The sequence below is a fragment of the Ruditapes philippinarum genome, unplaced genomic scaffold (assembly GCF_026571515.1).
Source record: "Ruditapes philippinarum isolate M1 unplaced genomic scaffold, ASM2657151v2 ctg1519_1_1_1_1, whole genome shotgun sequence".
Classification (NCBI taxonomy): Eukaryota; Metazoa; Mollusca; class Bivalvia; order Venerida; family Veneridae; genus Ruditapes; species Ruditapes philippinarum.
In genome coordinates, this window is record NW_026865600.1 from 169,341 (window position 1) to 191,994 (window position 22,654).

A 22,654-nucleotide genomic window follows, 5' to 3' on the forward strand; every position below is an offset into this window, starting at 1 on the left:
AAATTTAACTCATGCTTATATGCAGTCATAGGATGAGAAAAACTTTGAGCTTGACCAGAACTCATTAACCTGTGACCAACATAAGAAGAAATTTTATGAAGGCTGATTTGTATTTTGCATCAAGGGCACCGGGCAAAAACATGAAAATGCAACAAACAAACCACTTTGTGGTAGATTGTATTTTCATGTTTTCATCTGGCGCCCAGTTACTTTTTGTACTATGTTGGTTTTCATGTGGCACAAATCACCCACTATAAATTTAGTGCACAAATTTATTCAAGGGCAAGTAACAATCTACTCTATGTACAGTCTGTTGTCGCGTTGACTCAGGAGACCTGGAGGTTGAGACCGGTGTCTCTTCATTACAAATAGATAAGACAGAAGCTGTCCTTTTCAAACTTTGCACATGTTAGAAAAAAATAGAATAACTATTCAGAATATGATTTTTTGAGACTTTATTAATTATATTGCTTGATCCAAGTTTAAGGACATTTTCAATCAATACATGTTTTATCATTTATAACTTTAAATGAAAGTCTCATCCCTTTAATAATAATGACATAACTGTAACTCTTTAAATGCAGAAAAATTATAAGTCTCAACATATCAATATACTACTGTCTAAGATATACATGTACATGCACATAACATTAATAATTCCCAGTTTATATTAAATAAATATGAAATCCTAACATTAACATTAACATGCTTTTGATGACCTTACAACTGGTGAATTATATACAACAAAAATAGTATTATAAGTAATACCTAAGATAGACAGAAAAGAACAAATAATTTAGTAAACATAAGTTACTTCCCCTTAAAATAAAGAAAACCTGAAACCCAAAAGAACAGCAAAATTATGAAATGTTGCAGGTTCAATTTTATCAAGCCATGCAAATTAATGGTAAAGTATTCATAAAAAAATAGATGGCCATGTGTCAGCAGTAATTGCAGAAAATCGGATAGCTTTCAACGTCCGGATACTGGTACACTTTGTAAAAACAACCATTCTGCGCAACAGATAAATGTAATAAGGATAAAATCAATAGGATAATCGTTTACAACAGTTTCATTACCTATCCTTATACTCAATTGCAGGTGAACTTTCTTCTTGTAGGAAAATTTTGAAAATGTATAAATGATACGGCCTCAATCTAGACCACAACGATATTCGAAATCCGGGTTTTAGTATTGTCATTAAAACTAAGGGACAAGCTGTTAAACTTAACCCGCAATTTCGTGAAAATAATATCACAATGCACATGCTTTTTACATAAAGTTATTAAATACAAATATAACAACACATTTGTTTACTTGATTTTTACGAATCAAAATAAAACTAATTTACACAACATGAAATTAACTGCTAATAATAACAGCTCCTTCCATAGGCAAAAATAAAAAGCGTTCCATAATAGACGACGCCGCTCACCGGCGTCGCCAATAATAAACGTGCGCGTGCGCGTTCTTTGCAAACAGCTCTTGTTATGTTTTTATAACACAATAAACTAACTCTTTTAAACAACAAAAGTGTTGTTGATACATAGACGACACATTATTTTTTTTATAATTAAGGGGTGTTTATACATCGAGTGGTTTGAAAATAAATATTATATGATAATCTTCATATCATCCTTTTTTATTTTTTTTTTAGGGGGGGGGGGGCTGAATTAAAAAAAAAAAATGTAGTCCGACAAAATAATAGTGAACCGACAGAAAATCTGTAAATATTAGATGTTTAACTGCAGTGGAAAATAAATTTGTACTGTGAAACTACGGACAATGAAAGTTTTCATGTTATGTAATCATTTTTTCTCAATATTTCATTTATTGCATTTAATATATAATAAAAGTAAGACGTCTTTTAAAGCAGAAGTTGCAGACGTGTTTAAAAATAGAAAAATAGTGTAAATCGCACAGATCACGTGCTCGTCTATACTTAAGATACTATTACACAAATTTACATAGATTGTAAGCGGAAGTTAACTATCTCCCCGAAAATATTATTAAAGTGTGACATATAATAACGTCTTTGACAAAATGGATGATATTATTTGTAACTGACACAAGTAAGTTTTTTTTCTTTTAATATACATGACAGTTGATACTTGTTTGTTTTTATAGAACCACCGTTGAAATCTTGTTTCACATTATATGAATTAATGAAACGGACTTTGACCTTAGCGTTAACTTTAACTTTAACTGTTTAACTTCTATTTATTTTTCGGGTGTAAATGGGATTATAGATATCGAATGGAAGACCGTGAAATTATCATTAAATAGTCTTTTAACAATCAGTATGTTGTGTTTAGATGTAGATAATCAACACGTCTATATAAATGTGATTTTAGACGTAAGTTTTCACCATTTATAGCGTAGAAATTGTTCTTCCGGGCTCGAAAATAAGGTCAACCACAACAACAAACTGATCGTTACGATATTAACACGCTTATTATTTATTATGGTATATATAATTTCAGTGCGTTATATTCTGTTTTACAGTGTAAGGCATTGGATTTTCGTATTTTTAACAAATAAAAACTGGGAGACAATAAATAATTTAATATTATGTCCTTGGATACATTTATATCGATTGATTAAATGGACGTTAAAAATCAAATGTGTACATAAAAGTTATGTCAAGCAAGATGTAGAAGGTTTAACGTGTTAAGGGTAATAATTGAGTTGAAATGGATTGCGGTTTGCTTACAGTAAAATGGCAACGAATAAATTCTAAAGGGGGGAGGGGCGGTGGCCTAGTGGTTAATGTGTCTGCCTCTCAACTCAGGGATCATGAGCCACGACCATGTTTCTTCATATGATACCAGAAGATCTACTGGTTGGTTCCAGGAAGTGGGCATTTTTGTTTTGAAAATTGGAGCGATTTCATTGGTCGGCAAATGATATTGAACACTAATATAAGTTGCCAGAACTTGTTTCGAAATCGAGGCTAAAGGAATAACAATCACTATACATTATACATTATAAAATTTGAGCCGCGTCATGACAAAACCAACATAATGGGTTTGCGACCAGCATGGATCCAGACCAGCCTGCGCATCCGCGCAGTCTGATCAGGATCCATGCTGTTCGCTTACAAAACCCTATAACAAGTAGAGAAACTGATAGCGAACAGCATGGATCCTGATCAGACTGCGCCGAGGCGCAGGCTGGTCTGGATCCATGCTGGTCGCAAACCCACTATGTTGGTTTTGTCATGACGCGGCTCAAATGTTTTTTAAGAAACTATATTACAGTTCAGAATTCAGTGTTAACTTAATCACTGTAATTTATCCAAATTTACGGATTTAGTTAAATACTTTTTGTTTAAGATACATGTCCATTGTATTTAATTACAGTATAGGGTTAACAGGGCTTAAATTGTCATCGACAAAATTATGTAATTATTATTACAACACAAACAATCTTAACACGAAAATCTACCATCACCTCAACTATTCAAAAGAAATAAAGGAAAAGAACAGACAAACAATCAAAAAATGAAATAAGGAAATTATTTAAAATGAGTTAAACGTATTCGCAATATTTGTGTTTTACAAGATTACGTCCCTTAGCCGACGCATTTTAGCCAAATTGAAAAAAAAAAATCGAATAAAAATGTGGTTTTACAATAAAAAAAACCCCGATCAGGTTCCATAATGAAATTTGTTTTATTTCGAAACCTAAGGTAGTCTTATTTATTAATCAAACAACAATAGTGTACATGTTATAAAGATCTTGTATTGTTTCTGTTATCATTTTTTTTAAACATTTTGTTTGTTTACCCCTGTCACCCGGATGAGTCATGGTGTATTCCTGTCCGTTTCTAAATTAACATGATCATGGCGGGATTGACTTCGGAATGGCTGAAATGCAACCAGTTTATGCTAGCGCGATTTTGCATGTCTTTTCTGGAATATCGGAACTGAATTTTACTTTCCACTATTCATTTCCTGGTGGTCCGAATTTCCGAATTTTTTTAGTAACAGTAATTTAGGGTAAAGTGAAATTTATTATGATAAGATTTGAGCGTTAAGTAAAATTCAAAATCAATTATAGCTGATTATTCTATACCGTAGTTATCATGGACGCTTCGCGGTCCCGGGTATTATTATTGTGAAAACGGTTTTGTTATCGTCAATGCAGTTTAATTATTATGAATATTCTTTGTTATTGTGAATGCAAAATCGTTATTGTGAATGTGAATTCGTTGATATATACTACTCAACTTTTGCTAAGCACCATAAGTTTTTTTATGGTTTCACCAGTATTAAACATATTTTTTTCCAATTTTTGAAAATTCTGATTTAGCAATGTTTTGAGATAGTCCCCTGACATGAATCCGTGTTGACTAGTCCGTTACAAATCGACAAAGTAGCATGGAAAGTATGCACCCCAATATTTTCATGTTTTTGATAGGGTGTACAACCACATGTCTCTTGTTATACGGCGACATACCGGCTTATTGTCATTCACACATTTCTTACATATGCGAATTTCCACTGCAACTTCTCTTCGAAATGACCTTGCTAATGCTGCGAGGGTCATTGTTTCCACGCAGACGGTACGTAGAAGGCTGCATAACGGGGATTTTTGGTGGAGAAGACCTTGCATACGTATCCCCTTGACGCGTCGACATCGCCAGGCCCGTTAGGAATGGACCATGGATCATACACGATGGACCATGCAACACTGGAGACACGTTCTATTCACTGATGAGTCCAGGTTTTCCCTATACTTCACAGAAAGGCGTGCCAGAGTCTGGAGAAGACGCGGTGAACAGCTGCAAATACTGCTGAGCATGACCGCTACGGGGGTGGGTCAGTAGACGACATCTTAGACAACCAGGTAAGGTTGTATGCTGGGGCAGTCGGCAATCAGTTCATTCTAATGGACGATAAGGCTCGCCCCCATAGTGCCAGGGTGGTCCAGGACAACCTAGAGCGGGAGTTAATTGAGCACATGGACTGGCCAGCTCGCTCACCTGACTTAAATCCAAAAGAACACAGTAGGAATGAAATGCAGGTTAGAATTTCAGCTCGTCAGCTGCAACCCAGAACCAGCTGAGAGCTTGGAGCCATGTTGGTCAAAGAATGGACAGCCATACTTGTTGGAATGATCAAAAACCTAATAGGGAGTATGAGAAGTCATTGATAGTCACGGGTCACACACACGGTATTTAATCTAAAACTTAAAAAAAAAAGGGGAAAAAAGGAAAACACGCTGTATGTTCTGAAATCTTCAAAAGAGTGGGACATCCTCTTCTCTGGCACAAACTTAGTGTTAAACTTATTGATAGGGTGATATTCGTCCTTCAGTTGTATTGATAAAACAGTAAATCAACATTAAAAACCTTTCGCACGGCGTTAATAAAATTAAAAAAATCACACTCAAGCATATGGTGCCTTACAAATGTCGAGTAGTATAAATGCTGTCTCGTTATTATGAATGTGGACGTGATATCGTTGATATGCATGCGGTCTCGCAATTGTTAATTGGATCTCGTTGATTTGAATGCGATCTTGTTATTGTGAATGTGGTCTTGTTTTTATGAATGTGATCTCGTTGATATGAGTGTAGTTTCATTATTGTGAATGCCGTCTTGTTATTATGAATGCGGTCTCGTTATTGTGAATGTGATCTCGTTGAAATGAATGCGGTCTCGCAATTGTTAATTGGATCTCGTTGATTTGAATGCGGTCTTGTTATTGTGAATGTGGTCTTGTTATTATGAATGCGGTCTCATTATTGTGAATTCAGTTTCGATATTGTGGATACAGTCTTAAGAATCGTAAGTGTGAATAGGGTCTTAATATTGGGAAGACCGTTTCTTTATTGTGAATAAGGTCTCTGTTTTGTGAAAAAATATTTTACAATTGTGGAATATGGTCTCAATATAATGGTGCTCTCGTTATTGTGAATTGTGTCATGTTAATGTCAATTTGGTCACGTTCTTTGTGAGGAAGTTATCCAGCTAGCTTACGGTTCTATTCAGGTGCCCGTTTGTGTCTGAAAATGATGCACGAATGGCACGTGACAGTAAAGCTGGAAAGTCATCATATGATCTACACTGTGTTTGTGCGATGTACCCATCAGCCATTATTTGTTAAATGATATAAAAAATAGTGTTTTCGTTTTTTGTTTCAGTTCAAACTCTCTGACGCATTATGTCGGGAAAAAAGGAGAAAAAGTCCCTGTTTCAAAGTTTTTTTTCAAAGAAGAAAGAAAACAAAGATAATGCGACAGGTAAGCAACATAATATAGATTTGTTTAAAAAACAATAGACAAAAAACCACTTCCCCTTCCATGCGTTTTGGCATCACCCTATTTTTTGTGTCGTTTATAGACATAATATCGTATCCAGGAATTAGTTCGAAAATGAGTTTGAAATGCATATCATATAAAGAATGTGTTATTTCGTTTGTTCGAAATAGTAACGGCATAGCCGAGCGGTTAACGCATCGGAGGATAAGTAATATAAGGATTGCTGGCCACGTGGTTTCAAACCCCGTTAGGGGCAAGCTGTTGTTTCCGTGAGCATGAAACTTTACACTCATTGCTTAGCACTGGTTGGTTCAAGGAACAGATTCGAGAGTGTTTCAATAAGCTTTCAAATTCCAAGACAAGAAAAAAACAACAACACAAACATAATGACAATTTTGTACATGTTTTGCAAGTCTTCGTTCTGAATAATAATGTAAATGGACATAAGGAGTACCGAACTACATTCTTGCGCGCATGGATAATGATTGTTGTTCTGGGATCGGTGTAAGGGTTAGCAACAACAACGGAAGACCAAATAAAGGTGTCATATATTTGTGCTCTTTTAGCTATAAAATAATACAACATGTAGTATTACTATAAAGGCATGCTTGTTGGTTAGACTAAATGTTGGTTAGACTAAGTGTTTGTTAGACTAAGTGTTGTTTGTTGGTTAGACTAAGTGTTATTTGTTGGTTAGACTAAGTGTTGTTTGTTGGTTAGACTAAGTGTTGCTTGTTGGTTAGACTAAGTGTTGTTTGTTGGTTAGACTAAGTGTTGCTTGTTGGTTAGACGAACTGTTGCTTGTTGGTTAGACTAAGTGTTGCTTGTTGGTTAGACTAAGTGTTGTTTGTTGGTTAGACTAAGTGTTGCTTGTTGGTTAGACGAACTGATGCTTGTTGGTTAGACTAAGTGTTGTTTGTTGGTTAGACTAAGTGCTGTTTGTTGGTAAGACTAAGTGTTCTGCTAGGTTTATCTTCCAGCTCAACAGTTCAATGTTGATTTTGTACAAGTATTGAAAGGTTGTTTTTTTTATTTCCCAAGAAACTCTATATATGAACTTAATCATTGTACCTGTTGCTGTCAAGAACATTGTACATCCAATACCAAGTTCGACGGAAAGGTCCGAAAAAATGCGATGGTTGTTTTTTTTAGTAAATCTAGTATATTGATGAAGTTTGAACGTGCATTCGAACACATACTTATAAGCCATTATGTTATTTATTCAGATTCAGACTTATCACCGGTTGGCTTATATACGACTCAATACAGATCGCACCATCCTTCAAGTCACGTGACATTAGAACAGATTAAAACATGGAGTGATTTCTATACAGAAGTGAAGAGTTCAGGTAAGACATAGTTTAATGGCGGCATTTTGTTTGTTGAATTATCATAATTACTTGGCGAAAAGTATATTCCACCACGAGACAGTATAAATGGTAAACCACTGTAAGGTTAAAATGTTTCACAAATTAAATGGCACAAAATTAACTTTATCTTACATAATTAGAATGAAGAAACGGTACTTTAAATAAACTTTGATCCTTAGTCATTATTTGGTCCATGTCAAGGCCACTAAAGCTTTGGATTTCTCATCATTGAATATTCTGTTACTTATTTACGTTACAAACCTTGATTATCACAATTTGATGGTATTTGAAATTTCTGCGGCCAAGGTCGCTGAGGCTATATTGTTTTTACCTGTCGGGTAGCATTCTGCGTTTTTACCGATGTTCTTATTTCTTGGAGACACCACATGCTTGGAAAGCGCTGAGAGAATAAAAAGACCATTGATAGTTTTGATAGAAACATAGAAACATGGGAAACATATAAATACGAAAAACGCCTTGATAACACTTGATATTTATGTTGTAGATAAATCAACGTCAACGTCACACTATGACGTCAATGAGTTTTTAAATCAGAAGGTATCACTTTGGGTTGGAGACATTACAACGCTGAAAATCGACGCCATTGTAAATTCTGCTAGTCACGACCTCGTGCATTTCGGAGAAGGTAAGCTTTTCGAAACTTTGTTTCGTCCTGTCAAGTGACATCGCAACAAAGCAAACTGTTTTGCAAATTTAGTATTTATTTGCAACTTTATGATTATCGAAATTTAGACGTTTAGCGATTTATTGCCAAATGAAATTACATGATTGATAAAAAAGGTTTTCTAAATATGTAAACAAATGCAACAAAACTGTATACACTTTAACAGACTACTAACAAAGTGGACAAGTTAGGATTTGTAACGCTCTGCTGGGAGAGACCAATTACATTGTATTTAGATATTTAGCGTTTTGGAGCGCCTCCTTGAAAAGAGGTATATTCCAGGAACTGATATTTTACAATAAAATCTTAGCAGAGCAACATCATTTGAGAGACATGTTTTTTCTTAATCAGAGGTGTTGCTGAAAGACAGTTTAAATTTAATGTGGAATCTTACTTTTGGAAGGAAGAATGGATACTTTCTTGTTATTGCTTTTAAGAGGGCCGCTCTACATAGGTTACAATATATTCAATGTTTATATCATAGTGGTTTGGTCGTTTAAAAAGGGTTGCTAATGTGTTCTTTCAGTTGGAGAAAGGATACATCTAGCCGCTGGTCCGGAGTTAGCAAACAAGTGCGCTTCTATTGGACTCTGTGAATATGGCAAGGCGGTAATTACCAAAGGTTTGTGAAATCAGATGTTTTGTTACCATGTATAATAATCATAATGTTCATATTTCTGTCTGCGATCAAAAAACGGGCAAATTGGCTAAAGGTCTCATGGCCGTGAACGAGACGAACTCGTATGTTAACAGGGTACAATTCAATTTATTATTTATTATTATAATTGTATTGTTGTGAATAACCATTTGTTAATAGTTAAAAATGAATTATTGTCAATCAAATGCCAACCTTATATGCACTAATTTAGAACATAAACTGATTGAATGATACATTATGAGTTTCAGCTGGGATATATGAAAAAATAAAGATTGCATTTATTACAATGTGTTTTCTTGTGTTCACAATTAATAATCAGTCAAAATTGAATTGATCTTTGATAGAGGAAACAGACATTAAATTTATTATTATTATTGTTATTATTATTATTATTATTATTATTATTATTATTATAAAAACACTTACTTTTCAACGGAGACAAATCAGGCTTTTTGTGCATTTTTCAGGTTACAGGCTTCATGCAAAGTGTAAGTTTTTTTTCAACTACTATGTATTCTTATACAGCAAGACCAATGTAAATCTGGTTTGAAATAGTTTGAAATACTGCCGCATTTTTTTGTATGTTATTAACTAGTTAATGCTAATAATACAGATAATAAAATAAATGTTCACTGTTTAACTGGTCATTTGATAATACGTTTTTATTATAAACTTATAAATGAAATATTGAAAAATATTGATGAAAGAATATACATGCGTATTTTTATTTTCCATATTTTCACTGTGAAGTTATTTTTACCTGCAGCAAACCATATTTTACATTTTTACAATGGTGTCTTGCCGGATTACTTTCATCTTAAACACAATTAAGAGGGAATTCTTCCTTGTTATTAGGTTAAAAAAGAGAAAAAGTATATAATAAACAGAAAATTCAAGTTTATTTTTTTATTTAGTACAGGATTAATTTTCATCTTTTTGTATGAAAATTATCATATTTTATTTATTTTTAAAATATTTTTTCATACCACTCGATGAAAATCCTGTTTTTTATAGATGAAACTTAAATATTCTCTATTAAGTGATTTTCTCCATTTGTATCAATATATCATTGTATGCTTTAAGCCTCGGTCTCACTTACTCCCGGCAGAGCCCAGGACCATCCCGGTAAGTTACCGGGATGATCCGGGACGATCCAGGATGAAATTATTGTTGCGGTCACACTTACCCCGGCAGCACTACGGTAGTACCCTACTAACCACCCAGGATGCGCTCCGGATCATCCAGGCAGAGCCCAGGTGAAGCTACGGTTCATGCCGGTGCTTCCCCGGTCGTTCCCGGATGACGCCGGAAGAGCCCCGGTTGACCCAGGCAGAGCCCCGGTCGATCCAGGCAGAGCCCCGGCAGAGCCCAGGACGATCCAGGCAGAGCCCCGGTAGAACCCCGGTGGATTGAAAACGCCCGAAAATGATAACTTTGATACATAATTTTTATTTAATATAATATCTATTGTTCAAGAATAGTAATTCATGATGATTTCCTGAAAAATCCTTATGCCATACTGGATAGAAGGGAAATGGGAAGGCTTTTAATACAAACAAGTTCAATCATCGCAAATTGTCCTTATTCTTATGAAATGATCCGGGCTTTGCCGGGGCTCTACCGGGGCTCTACCGGGATCAACCGTAGCTCTACCTTTATCCTCCGGGGCTCTGCCTGTAGTTACCGGGGCTCTGCCGGCATATACCGGGGCTCTACCGTAGCTCTACCGTAGCTCTACCGGCTATATCATACCCCGGATCATCCCCGGATTGTGCCGGCAGAGCTACGGTGCTTTCCCGTTATAACCCCGGTCGTTCCCGGCAGAGCTAAGGATGAAGCCGGCAAAGCTATACCTTCCCGGATCATCCCGGACCACCCCGGTGATATTAAATAATTTATTCCATCCGGGGTCGAATGCCGGATGTTCCCGGATCATCCCGGATCATCCAGGACGTTGCCGGCAGAGTTACGGATGTACCCCGGTTGTTCCCGGTCGTACCCCGGTCGTTCCCGGATCACCCCGGACGTCTACCGGGGCTCTGCCGGGATGTAAGTGAGACTGTAGCTTTAATGAGCCGCGTCATGACAAAACCAACATTGTGCGTTTGCGACCAGCATGGATCCAGACCAGCCTGCGCATCCGCGCAGTCTGATCAGGATCCATGTTGTTCGCTATCAGTTTCTCTACTTGTAATAGAGTTGGTAAGCGAACAGCATGGATCCTGATCAGACTGCGCGGACGCGCAGGCTGGTCTGGATCCATGCTGGTCGCAAACGCACTATGATGGTTTTGTCATGACGCGGCTCAAATGCTATTGATCAACTATAATTTCATTGTCATTACTTATGCTGCAAACCAATATAATTATTTAACCATTATTTTCGTAGATATCATTCACACGGTTGTACCACGTATGGACCGGAAAAATCGATTTTTGTACCTGAAGAAATGTTATAGATCATGCTTAGATATGGCACGTGACAGGAATATTAAAACAGTAGTAAGAACTAAATCTACTTTCTATATGCTCAGTTTTAAATAACATTACGCTCTTCATTTCACTGTCGAGTTGAATTAGTAATATATTTCAAAAGATTGGCCATTATAATAATTGGTAATGAAAAACGTTTATAATACAATAAATAAAACTATCAAAACAATGAAAGAGACTGTCCCGCTCCTTGTTTTAAGAATTGAGCGTTACTGATAACGATATTTATAGAAATTTTCATTGGTCACGGGGGGATTATTTGTTATCTTATCATAGTAATATATATTAAATTGAATAAAATTATGACAAGAGGTCAAGTTATTTTTAATTTTTACCTGTTCAATAAGCAATTACACTTGGATGGGCATTATGTCACTTTTATTATGTCACAGTTTATATTGAAATGTAGATAAATTCTAGATGGCCATCTGTTTCATTTACCTTTTAAAACACCTTTTTAGATATACTATGCTTAAATTTTATATTAGAAAATCTTAAAAATTGCTTGACAGTCTCTTTATATAAATATAACATAAATTTAACATGTTTTGACTCTACACAAAGTAGATATGTTATGTTTAAAACTCTACATATGCACTATAGGTAGCCACAATATGAATATATAGTGTCATTAAAAAATGGCATTTTTTTTAAAGAAAAGACCATCTTTTCTTGACCTGTAATAGGGAACACAGCTTCCAATACATAGTTTATTCATTCTTTTATTCAAATTAGACATAATTATTCAGTAAGAATTTCATAGATTTCAATAAATTTCTTTGATAAAAATATTTTACTCAAGGATGGGCATAGTAAATATTTTTAACATTCCTTTATTCAAACTAGACATACTCAGTGAGAATTTCATAGATTTCGATAAAAATAGTTTACTAAAGGATGGTCATAGTAAATCTGTAAAACAAACAACTGAAATGATTGGAGTGGACGACCAAGTATTGTTAAAATACGCAAGCCTTTAAATTACATTTGCTGGATTCTCATTATTTACTTGTAACTAGGAAAACCTTGAACTATCACCTGCCTAGGTATGATAATCAGTGTGTTCCTTAAAAGACCATTGTACACGTCCGTTACCGACATTCAAAAGTATCCAAGGTCAGTTGGTTATGGTTGCTGAATATGAGTCACTTTCAGGTCCATTATGAAGTGTACTCCCGCCAGGGATGGTCTCATGTGCGAAAGCAATGTTACAATGTTTACAACTGCCCCCCCCCCCCTGTATATATATAACCTCCCCATGTTCATAACTCTTACCAAATAATGTTACCCTCTAAGCATTTTCTGTTGCGCTTTAACGGGTAATCTAATGGAGCTATATTTTTGTATTTAAAGGCCAATTATGCAACCTAATGTTTGTATTTTAATTTCTCAAACCCTTTAATTTTTGGTGCCCTGTTACAGTTTCTAATAATTAGCTCTTTGGCTAATTTCACGAACCATGCAATAAGTACAGTTATAGTGATTCAGTATTTTGTATCAAGTCACAATACCACTTTGTTTACATTTTGTTACTTTTATGACAAATAATATTCACATTTAGTGCCATTTTCCATAGATAATTGTTTTTAATTAAGGATGATAATTTAAGTATCCATTTCGAGGGTTTATAGCAGAACTGTTGTAAGTTATTCTTTATTTCATATAAGTTAGTTCATTTTGCGACAAACCCTCGATTTATGCGTAAAAATTCCACGGGAATATTAATAATTCTCGTCTAAAGCTCGACCATATTTAAGTATTAATATGGACGATTCCAGAAAATTATATGCTAAAATAAGAGGGCTTTAGTGTCAGGAATATTTTGAATTATGTCCGGATTGATTTGATGTTTGTTTTATTCCAGGCATTCCCAAGCATAGGTACACAATATTGTGGTAAGTTTTACGAAAATATGTAACATTTGATTGATACTTATTAGCTATTTACTAAAACATTTGAATATAATTAATTAAATCAAATATTTTGTAGCATAAAAATTTCGTCTTGGCTTGTAATAGAAAACTTTGTCTTAGTAAGAAAATATATATTTTCTACTACCGTTTCACTCTGTTAGATAAGATTTTCTGACCTACACAATTTCCATTTTTGTAATGCTTATTGTTTTATAATAGAAGCTTTTCTGTGAAAATTTCATAATTTCAAAATACTATTATTATGCTAACACTTTAAAGACTCATTATTCTCGTAAACAGATTTCATTTCTATTTCTCAAAAGCTTTTTTAAAAATTGATGTATGTGATTTATTGTTATGTTGAAGTTTCCGTAACAGAACTCGTTTATTATATGGTAGAGCTTTTTGAGCAACTTGGCCATTATTAAAGTTACACTGATAAATTATTTTGATAGAAGATTAATGACAACATTTAAAAACATGTTTTACTAAAGTTTATTTCAAAATTTACTAAAGTTTATTTCAAAACAGAATGTGCAGTGCTGGTATTTCTTTTTCTTTTAACCCAAAGGCTTTGCTGTGAAGGATGCAGCCCAAATAGCCGTATCAACTACGAGAGAATGGCTTCTGGAAAATGACAACATACATCATGTAAGTAAAGCTACCAAAGCTTTTTATGAATTTTTGTTTTCTTTCGGAACTATTGTTTAAGAAAGTGTCACTAAGCACAACCCAGATGGTCAACTTCTTACAGATATGAAAATTTAATTGCAAGATGATTTGTCAGAAATATTTCTTTTTCATTGTTAGATTTTTTAAGCTTCGTTTATACAAAACATATTCGGCAAGTATACATTAATACACATGCTTACACGCTTCACACTATTTTTATCAGACAGATCGGGCAATTAAGTACATTACACGGTAAATTCCCATAAAAAGGAATACTTACTGTACACGTCATATGACGTCAATGTCAAAACAACGAAAGTCGTCAGGGAAATTACTGCTTAGCTCAATGTTGTTCAACATGTTTTTTTATTAGTCTACTTTTTTATGAGCACAATAGAATGGAATAAAACCCACAAATTGTTCATGCATTATAGTAGAGTAATACATGGTTTATACTTTAATTATTAACTCTTGCCTGTCGTCCTTTGTGATTAAATCTATATCACTACCCATTTGAACTCGACCGTGCATTATTCTACAACAATGCAATCAAAATTGATATCTTTTTCCTTATTACAAATGAATATGAGAGAAAGAAAACATACATGTATAAATGCACATAATAAATCTTTATACAGAATATGTATATAACGGCATAGGAGAAGCTGAACACCATGACCACGGTACATATCCATATCGGTACCCTCTTTGCGAAATCTACTCAAACGGTACCCTCTTTGCACATGCACAGGCTATTCTCTGCTAAAAACAAACCAGCGATGGATAACAATTCACCTAATGCTCCTTCAAATGACGAAATGAGGTATGTCATGTGGAAAATATGTATACCACGGAACACTAGAATGTTTTATCTTCGAGTGTTTATTGCAGTGTGTCCATCTTCAATTATTGCAACCCCACAAGCTACATAAAATAGACATGTCTTGTCTCGCCCATCACCTTGACCATATTGTTTCGGGCTGAAATGAACCAGTGGCTTGATTATATATTCATCATACCTATTACATATGTTCATTCAGGTAAATAGCAGTTATTAGTCAAAAATAAATGTAGAATTAATAAAATCACCCTACTTTCGGGTTTGCAGAGAAACAGGCCATCTCTTTATTATTATTTTTTTTATATCACAGGTACCCTCTTATTCAATGTTTTTGATACACGGGTATCCGTCCTAACACAGTACGTATAGAAACGCGAAAGATCGAATTAGACTTTATAATACAGGTAGTCGGAATTTGACTTGAATGGGCAGTTCTTATTTAAGACAGGCGATTCCTGCCACTGACCAGTTTTAAGATTAAGCATCATAAGTCTATAAATGTGTTCTTCTGTTTTATATATTCACATTTGTGAATTACAGAATTCCGTATCATGACACTAAGGTATATATACGTACATAAAAATAGGAAATATTGCATGCTTAACGTTTAACGCAAATAAAAGCGTATGTCCTGCTTTGAGGGTACCCGTGTGTTAAAAAATGAGAGGGAACTTGTGATATAAAGAAGTCAAAAGCAAGAGGAAGCCCGTGCCGCTGCAAAACCAAAAGTAGGGTGTTTTTATGAATTTTACATTTATTTTTGATACTATACTGCCATTTGTCCGAAGATGATATATAAATGAACATATGAAATATGTATGATGTATATATAATCAAGCCACTGGTTTATTTTAGACCGAAACATATGTCGAGGTGATGGGCGAGACAAGACATGTCGATTTTATGTAGCTTATTGTGAAGTTGCGGTGACAAATCAGCACATTAATTAAACATTTTAGTGTTCCGTGGTATACATCTTTTCCACATGTCATACTTCCTTTCCTGATTACAATGAATTTTTACTGGCTTGTTATCCATCTCTGGTTTGTTTTTAGCAGAGAATAGCCTGTGCATGTGCAAAGATGGTACCGTTTGAGTAGATTTCGCAAAGAGGGTACCGTTTGAGTAGATTTCGCAAAGAGGGTACCGTTTGAAGAGGGTACCGTTTGAGTAGATTTCGCAAAGAGGGTACCGTTTGAGTAGATTTCGCAAAGAGGGTACCGTTTGAGTAGATTTCGCAAAGAGGGTACCGTTTGACTAGATTTCGCAAAGAGTGTACAGTTTGAGTAGATTTCGCAAAGAGGGTACCGATATGGATATGTACCGTGATGACGTTTTAACCGCAAAAGACGAAATAACATAGTTATAATGTTCTGGAAGTGACGTTTAATTATTCTTTTTTGTCAGTTACCGTCGGAATACGCCATAATGCTCGTTGCATTTGCACATTTTTAAAAAAGATAATGCATACAACATGTTTCAGATCGAGAGAATCATCTTCAGTGTGATAACAGTTATCGGTGAGAAGACTTACAGACAGACACTTAAGACTTACTTTCCAGTTGAACAGCAGGAAACAGGTTAACACTTTTTTTGATTTTAGCTAAAATGAGCTGTAAATGTTGAACTGTGCGATGAGTGTTCGACGCTGGTAGTCCTCATATGGAGTATACATCGTCGGTTACCTACGGTATATATTCCGTACATACTACGTTATCTGGATATTGTATTATAGTTTGGGGACCTTTCTGTTGAAAATGTGCCAGAGTTAAATCGTATACATATACATGCACAGTGCGTTAACTGGAGTGCGGGTATTAGTTACCCGCTACTCAAGAGCATGCCCATTAATTGGCGTATTTTTGCTGGGGTTTACTTATTGTTACGGTATTTAAAGGGAAAGCGATAGAAATATCATATTCAGATGCTCGTTCATTGGTTACTTTTTTCTGGGGTTTCATACTGTGACAACAGGGAGCGTGTTCAAATGTTTGACTATGATACAAAAGAGAAAAAACATCAAAACACTCGGCAATCTGATTCATACTCAGGGGGCTACGCCCCTCGTACAAATCAGATAGCCTGGTGTTTCGATGCTCTTTCTATTACATGTAGTATGTACGGAATATACATTTGTATACCGTAGGTAACCGACGGTAAATTTTGAATACTTCCCCTATAAACTTTATCAAAATGTTGTTTTTTATCCTTAAGTTCATGGACAGGTTTTAATATTGGATAGGTGAAACTATGACTTATCCATACGTTCAGTCCAGTTATTGTTGATGATATCCTCTGTTCTTGGGAGGTTTTAAACGTTATGGTGATAATGAAATAAAATGTTGATGAGATGGATGCATCATGCTGGATTATGTCATTATGAGTCCTAAAATATACGCAATATCTTGTTTTGTTATAATACATTGCGTTTTTATTCCTATAACATTTTACCAGACAGAATGGACATTTCATACATAGTTAACAGGCCTTTTGTGTTTTGCTTTTAAATATCTTTAAGAGACTACGCTATTTACGCCATTTCCAGAAGACTTGTCAGACTATCAGTCAGCATTTACTTGTTTATATACAATATGTTTTTTTCTCAAAACAGTCGATTTTAAGTAAAAAAACTTCATACAGAGTTTAGTAAAACCGAAAGAAAACCCAATCAAAACGTGAAATGTAACTTAATTCACGGTGTTTCCAAATGAGAAAAGGTTATCATTTTATGTATTTTGAAAGATCGTATGGTTGTACTGCTTTAGACAAGCTACAACCTTCTCATTTTCATGGTTTATGATATGTTACTACTTAAATTACCTTCTTTAATTTATATTAAATTCATGAATATTGCTGACTTCAGAACAATTTTAGCCTCTTTAGTTTTGTTTTTGAAATAAATATATTTATGTGCAAGTTTGAGTTTATATTACTTCACACATTATGTGTCCCTCTCCTTTCGCCGCTCTAATGTCCATTCCCGGTTTTGGCCCTGCTTAAGTGGGGGGGGGGGGGGAGGCTACATCCCGTGAACGTTGCCTTTGCCTTGTTGATCTTTATTCTCGTTTTTTTAGCTCGACTATTCGAAGAATATGAGAGCTATTGTAGTCGCCCCGGCGTCGGCGTCGGCGTCGGCGTCCGCGTCGGCGTCTGCGTTGGTTAAAGTTTTTTGTAAAGTCAAATATCTCAATTATTACTTGAGATATTCAATTGAAACTTACAATACTTATTTATAGTAACAAGGTACATCAGATTGACAAGTTGGATAACTCTGCCTACAATATTGACAGAATTATGCCCCTTTTTAACTTAGAAATTTTGGTTAAAGTTTTTTGTAAAGTCAAATATCTCAATTATTGCTTGAGATATTCAATTGAAACTTACAATACTTATTTATAGTAACAATGTACATCAGATTGACAAGTTGGATAACTCTGCCTACAATATTGACAGAATAATGCCCCTTTTTAACTTAGAAATTTTGGTTAAAGTTTTTTGTAAAGTCAAATATCTCAATTATTGCTTGAGATATTCAATTGAAACTTACAATACTTATTTATAGTAACAATGTACATCAGATTGACAAGTTGGATAACTCTGCCTACAATATTGACAGAATTATGCCCCTTTTTAACTTAGAAATTTTGGTTAAAGTTTTTTGTAAAGTCAAATATCTCAATTATTGCTTGAGATATTCAATTGAAACTTACAATACTTATTTATAGTAACAATGTACATCAGATTGACAAGTTGGATAACTCTGCCTACCATATTGACAGAATTTTGCCCCTTTGAAACTTAGAAATTTTGGTTAAAGTTTTTTTGTAAAGTCAAATATCTCAATTATTGCTTGAGATATTCAATTGAAATTTAAAATACTTATTTAAGGTAACAATGTACATCAGTTTGCAAAATTGCATAACTGTCTGCAATATTTGCAGAATTATTTGCCCCTTTGAAACTTAGAAATTTTGGTTAAAGGTTAACGGTCTTCAAAGATATTTACTTGAAACTTTACACATGCACTTAGGGTCATAATTGGAGGGTCATAATTGTATGTCACTGACCAAGTTCCATAACTCTATCTTGCATTAAGGCTAATTTATATCCCCTTTTCTACTTAGTTTCTTGGTTAATGTTTACATGCAAGTTTTACATATCTCAATAACTATTAAAGATATTTATTTAAAACTTCACATATGCAATTAGGGTCATAATTGTAGGTCACTGACAAAGATCCATAATTCTATCTTGCATTTAGGCTGATTTTTCTCCCCTTTTTCAACTTAGAAATTCATGGTACAGTTTTGCTTGTAAGCTGTTATCTCAATAACTACTGAAGGGTTTGTGCCTTTTTTGGGACAATTTTATGCATTCATAATAATAAAGCAGTGATTTACTTGATAAAACATCTTAATAACAAACCTTTGTACCTTTTTGTCAAATTTATGTATTCATAGGTAATTAGTATTATTATACTCAATAAAAAACCCTTGTGACATTACCTTCCGAATAGTCAAACCAATTCTGTATAATTAGACTCTCTCTAAGGCCTATAACATGAATTTATAAAAAAAAAATTAGCCTTTTTGTGAACTTAAAAAATTTAACAATATCAAGGCTCTTTTACTATCAAGCACTTAGAATAGTCGAGCATGCTGTCCTACAGACAGCTCTTGTTTTATATAAAATGTATACATTTTATTCATTTCAGTGCCACAAGTTATAAGCGTAGATCCACATGCGTTATCACTCTACCAAAGGGCCATCAAAGAAGGAAAGGAATGCGATCCTGCCATTCGTGTTAATATCGTTGGAAATTATGGCCAAGGCAAGTCATCTCTGAAAAGAAGACTAGTTGGGCATAGTATTGAAGGAGTTACAAGTACCAATGGCATTGATGTTGCTCGACATAAATTTAAACGATCAAGTGACGGTAGACTGTGTTTACATGAAGAAGAAGAAGGGCGAGAGATAGTTAGTCGTGTGGTAGAAATTGTACGTAAAGCAGAACTTGAAAGTAGTCTAGAGGATTCTCACGAGCAAGAGTCAGTGGAAGCTGTTGATGAGGTAGATGCTATACCTATTGGTAATGTAGTTGACTTATATAATCGATTACCTACCACTGATGTAGATGGCTTAATTAATGTTCAGGAATTACCAAACTCTGCAAAAGAATCTAATGTCAAAGATGATCATAGTCTTCCAAGCTCTGAAGGAAACAATAATGATTTAAGTCTTTCCATCCCCATCAACGGAACACCCAGACGAGTTCTTTCGGAAAATGAGATGATTTCATTTATAAATGACATTAAAATTTCTGATTCAAAGAAAGCCTCAGATGCAATATTAGACTTTTGGGACTTCGGGGGACAGTATGTCTTCTATGCTACACATACAATGTTTCATAGTCAGCAAGCTATATATCTACTTGTTTTTGATTTGACAACTGATTTTAAGGATGTCGTTAGAGATGAAGAGTTTCCAGGAGAGACTGGCAATAAAACAGTTGAATATTTCATACGATTTTGGATGAATTCCATCCATTCCTTTGTTGGCGATTGTGACGGATCCTTACCTAGAGTTATATTAGTCGGCACACATAAAGACAAGATAAAGGCAGAAACTGATGATGAAAGAACTCAAATCTGTGAAGAATACTTCGATAAAATTCGGCAAATGTTTGAAGACACGACAGTTTTTCAGCACATACATCAAAACGATTTTGCTGTTGATAATGTTGAACAAAATGATGAAATCATTTCTCGGTTACTTGAGGAAATCGTAGGGATTGGCGACGAGTTGTCAAAGAAAGAAGAAATTCCGGCTCAATGGTTACCGTTAGAAAGAGAATTGAAGAAAAGGCGGAGTCAGAAACTTATCACATTAGATGAAATATTGCACATTGATGCAACAAATGAATTTCCATTATCAGATGAAGACCAGGTGAAACTCTTTCTGCGATATCATCACTCTAAGGGAACCTTGTTCTACTTTGACGAAGAACCAATTGCAGATCATGTTATTCTAGATCCACAATATTTAATTGATGCTTTCAGATGTATAATTACATCAAAAGCTTTTTGTAAAAATGTAATGAAATGTCAAAGCACTCGAAAATCCTTTGAAAGACTTGTTCATGATGGCAAGCTTGAGAATGCTCTTATAGATAAGGTATGGGATGATAACTTTATTCAGCATAAGGACGTTCTGCTTGGATTTCTGAAAAAGCATTATGTGATTTCAGAAGCTATGAAGTTTGACGATAATACAGGAAAAACAGAGCGTCTTGGTTGGTACATTGTGCCAAGTCTATTAAAAGACCACATCTCAACAGATGACGTCGCTGAAATAATAACCGACAGAAAACAGTCACGGACTCGATTTGTGATGTTGTTTGAAGACTCGTCTCTCCTGCAGACAATATTTAGCCGCCTTATGGCCGCACTTTTGGGAAAATGGTCCCTTGTTCCTTTACCAAAATGTCCAAAGAAACACACTTTATTTGAAAATCTGGGTATGTTTCAATTAGACAAAGTTCACTTGGGATTAGTTGAAGTAAAATGTTTTACTATAGAACTGCTCATTATTGGACTTTGTATTTCTAAAGACATAGTAAGAAGAGTGGGAGACCGGTTTCGGCGGTATTGTGAATCAGTCATTGGACATGAATTTGAATGTCTTCGTACCAGAACCGAATATGTTAGCAAGCCATATAAGTACGCATTTAGATGTAATCACACAACACATGGCATAGATGGTAGCAAAGGACTGATAGAAGAAATAGATGATGAAGTATTGCCGTGTCCAGATCTAGATAAACAACATGACGTTTTTGTTAAAAGTGCCAAATCAGAATGGTTTTTACAGGAGCAAGTAGACACTTCCAATCAAAATAAAGGATTGACTGACAAAAAATTAAGTAATGTGGCAAAAGCTATTGGAAATAACTGGCAACTTCTCGGCGTTGAACTTAAACTAACACAAACGCAAATTGATCAAGCCACCTATGATGGTAACACTATGGTAATGAAAGTGTTCAATATGTTGATGACGTGGAAACGTGAAAATGTTTGTCACGACATGAATGTTCTTGGTGAGGCATTGAATAATGTCAAAGATAGAGTGACAATTGACTGGGATGTGATAAGGAACATTTGTGACAGTAATGACTGAGAACTTTTGGTTGACTAAGATTTGAAAGATTAAAGGATGCTATAAACCACTCTTTAACGGAGACAACTGCACATGCTAATGCCATGTTTAAAGGCAGTGGCGAGTAAACAGAACTTTTGACTTTAGTGAAATAAAAGGGTGATCTTAGGAATCAGTATTATCTTACTCGACAATCAAAACTGTCACGAACCGTATATGCACATTAAAATTTGAAAGGTGTTTCAATATTGTCTAATGGAATGTTCATATGCCATACTTTTGACATTCTGTACGCGTTCAGCAATAAGATGATACTGTTTAGTAATGTAAATAATTACTAAATACATATCAAGGATAGTATATCTACTCAAGTGCCCGCTCGTGCGTGATACTGTTTAGTAATGTAAATAATTACTAAATACATATCAAGCTAGTTTACGAAAGATCTAAAAATTAACAAAGTTTGTTTGATTTTCATATGATCAGGGTAGTTTTTTATTTTTAGCTAAAATGAATGTTTATTTATATACGTATTTGAATAAAATACCGTTATTTTTTACGGTTTAGTTATCGATATTGAAGTGACAGACAATAATTAGCC

At 34.7% G+C, this 22,654-nt stretch overlaps 1 protein-coding gene across 1 annotated transcript; it reads left to right on the forward strand.

Moving 5' to 3' along the window:
• The first annotated feature begins 1,708 nt into the window (after positions 1-1,708).
• On the forward strand, positions 1,709-22,439 carry LOC132729688 (uncharacterized). The gene is made up of 11 exons (XM_060715505.1): positions 1,709-2,072; positions 6,151-6,249; positions 7,494-7,616; positions 8,143-8,283; positions 8,849-8,944; positions 9,448-9,468; positions 11,369-11,481; positions 13,337-13,367; positions 13,957-14,036; positions 16,382-16,478; positions 19,613-22,439. The coding sequence occupies exons 2-11, from the start codon at positions 6,171-6,173 to the stop codon at positions 22,072-22,074; spliced, it is 3,243 nt and encodes a 1,080-aa protein (XP_060571488.1). The 5' UTR covers positions 1,709-2,072; positions 6,151-6,170; the 3' UTR covers positions 22,075-22,439.
• Positions 22,440-22,654: the final 215 nt, after the last annotated feature.

Bases quoted from the DNA above. Each gene is read 5' to 3' on its own strand.
- LOC132729688 (XM_060715505.1), top strand. From the start codon at position 6,171: ATGTCGGGAAAAAAGGAGAAAAAGTCCCTGTTTCAAAGTTTTTTTTCA. The intron at 7,617-8,142 runs GTAAGACATAGT...TTTATGTTGTAG, and splicing joins TACAGAAGTGAAGAGTTCAG to ATAAATCAACGTCAACGTCA. The intron at 8,945-9,447 runs GTTTGTGAAATC...TGCATTTTTCAG, and splicing joins CAAGGCGGTAATTACCAAAG to GTTACAGGCTTCATGCAAAG.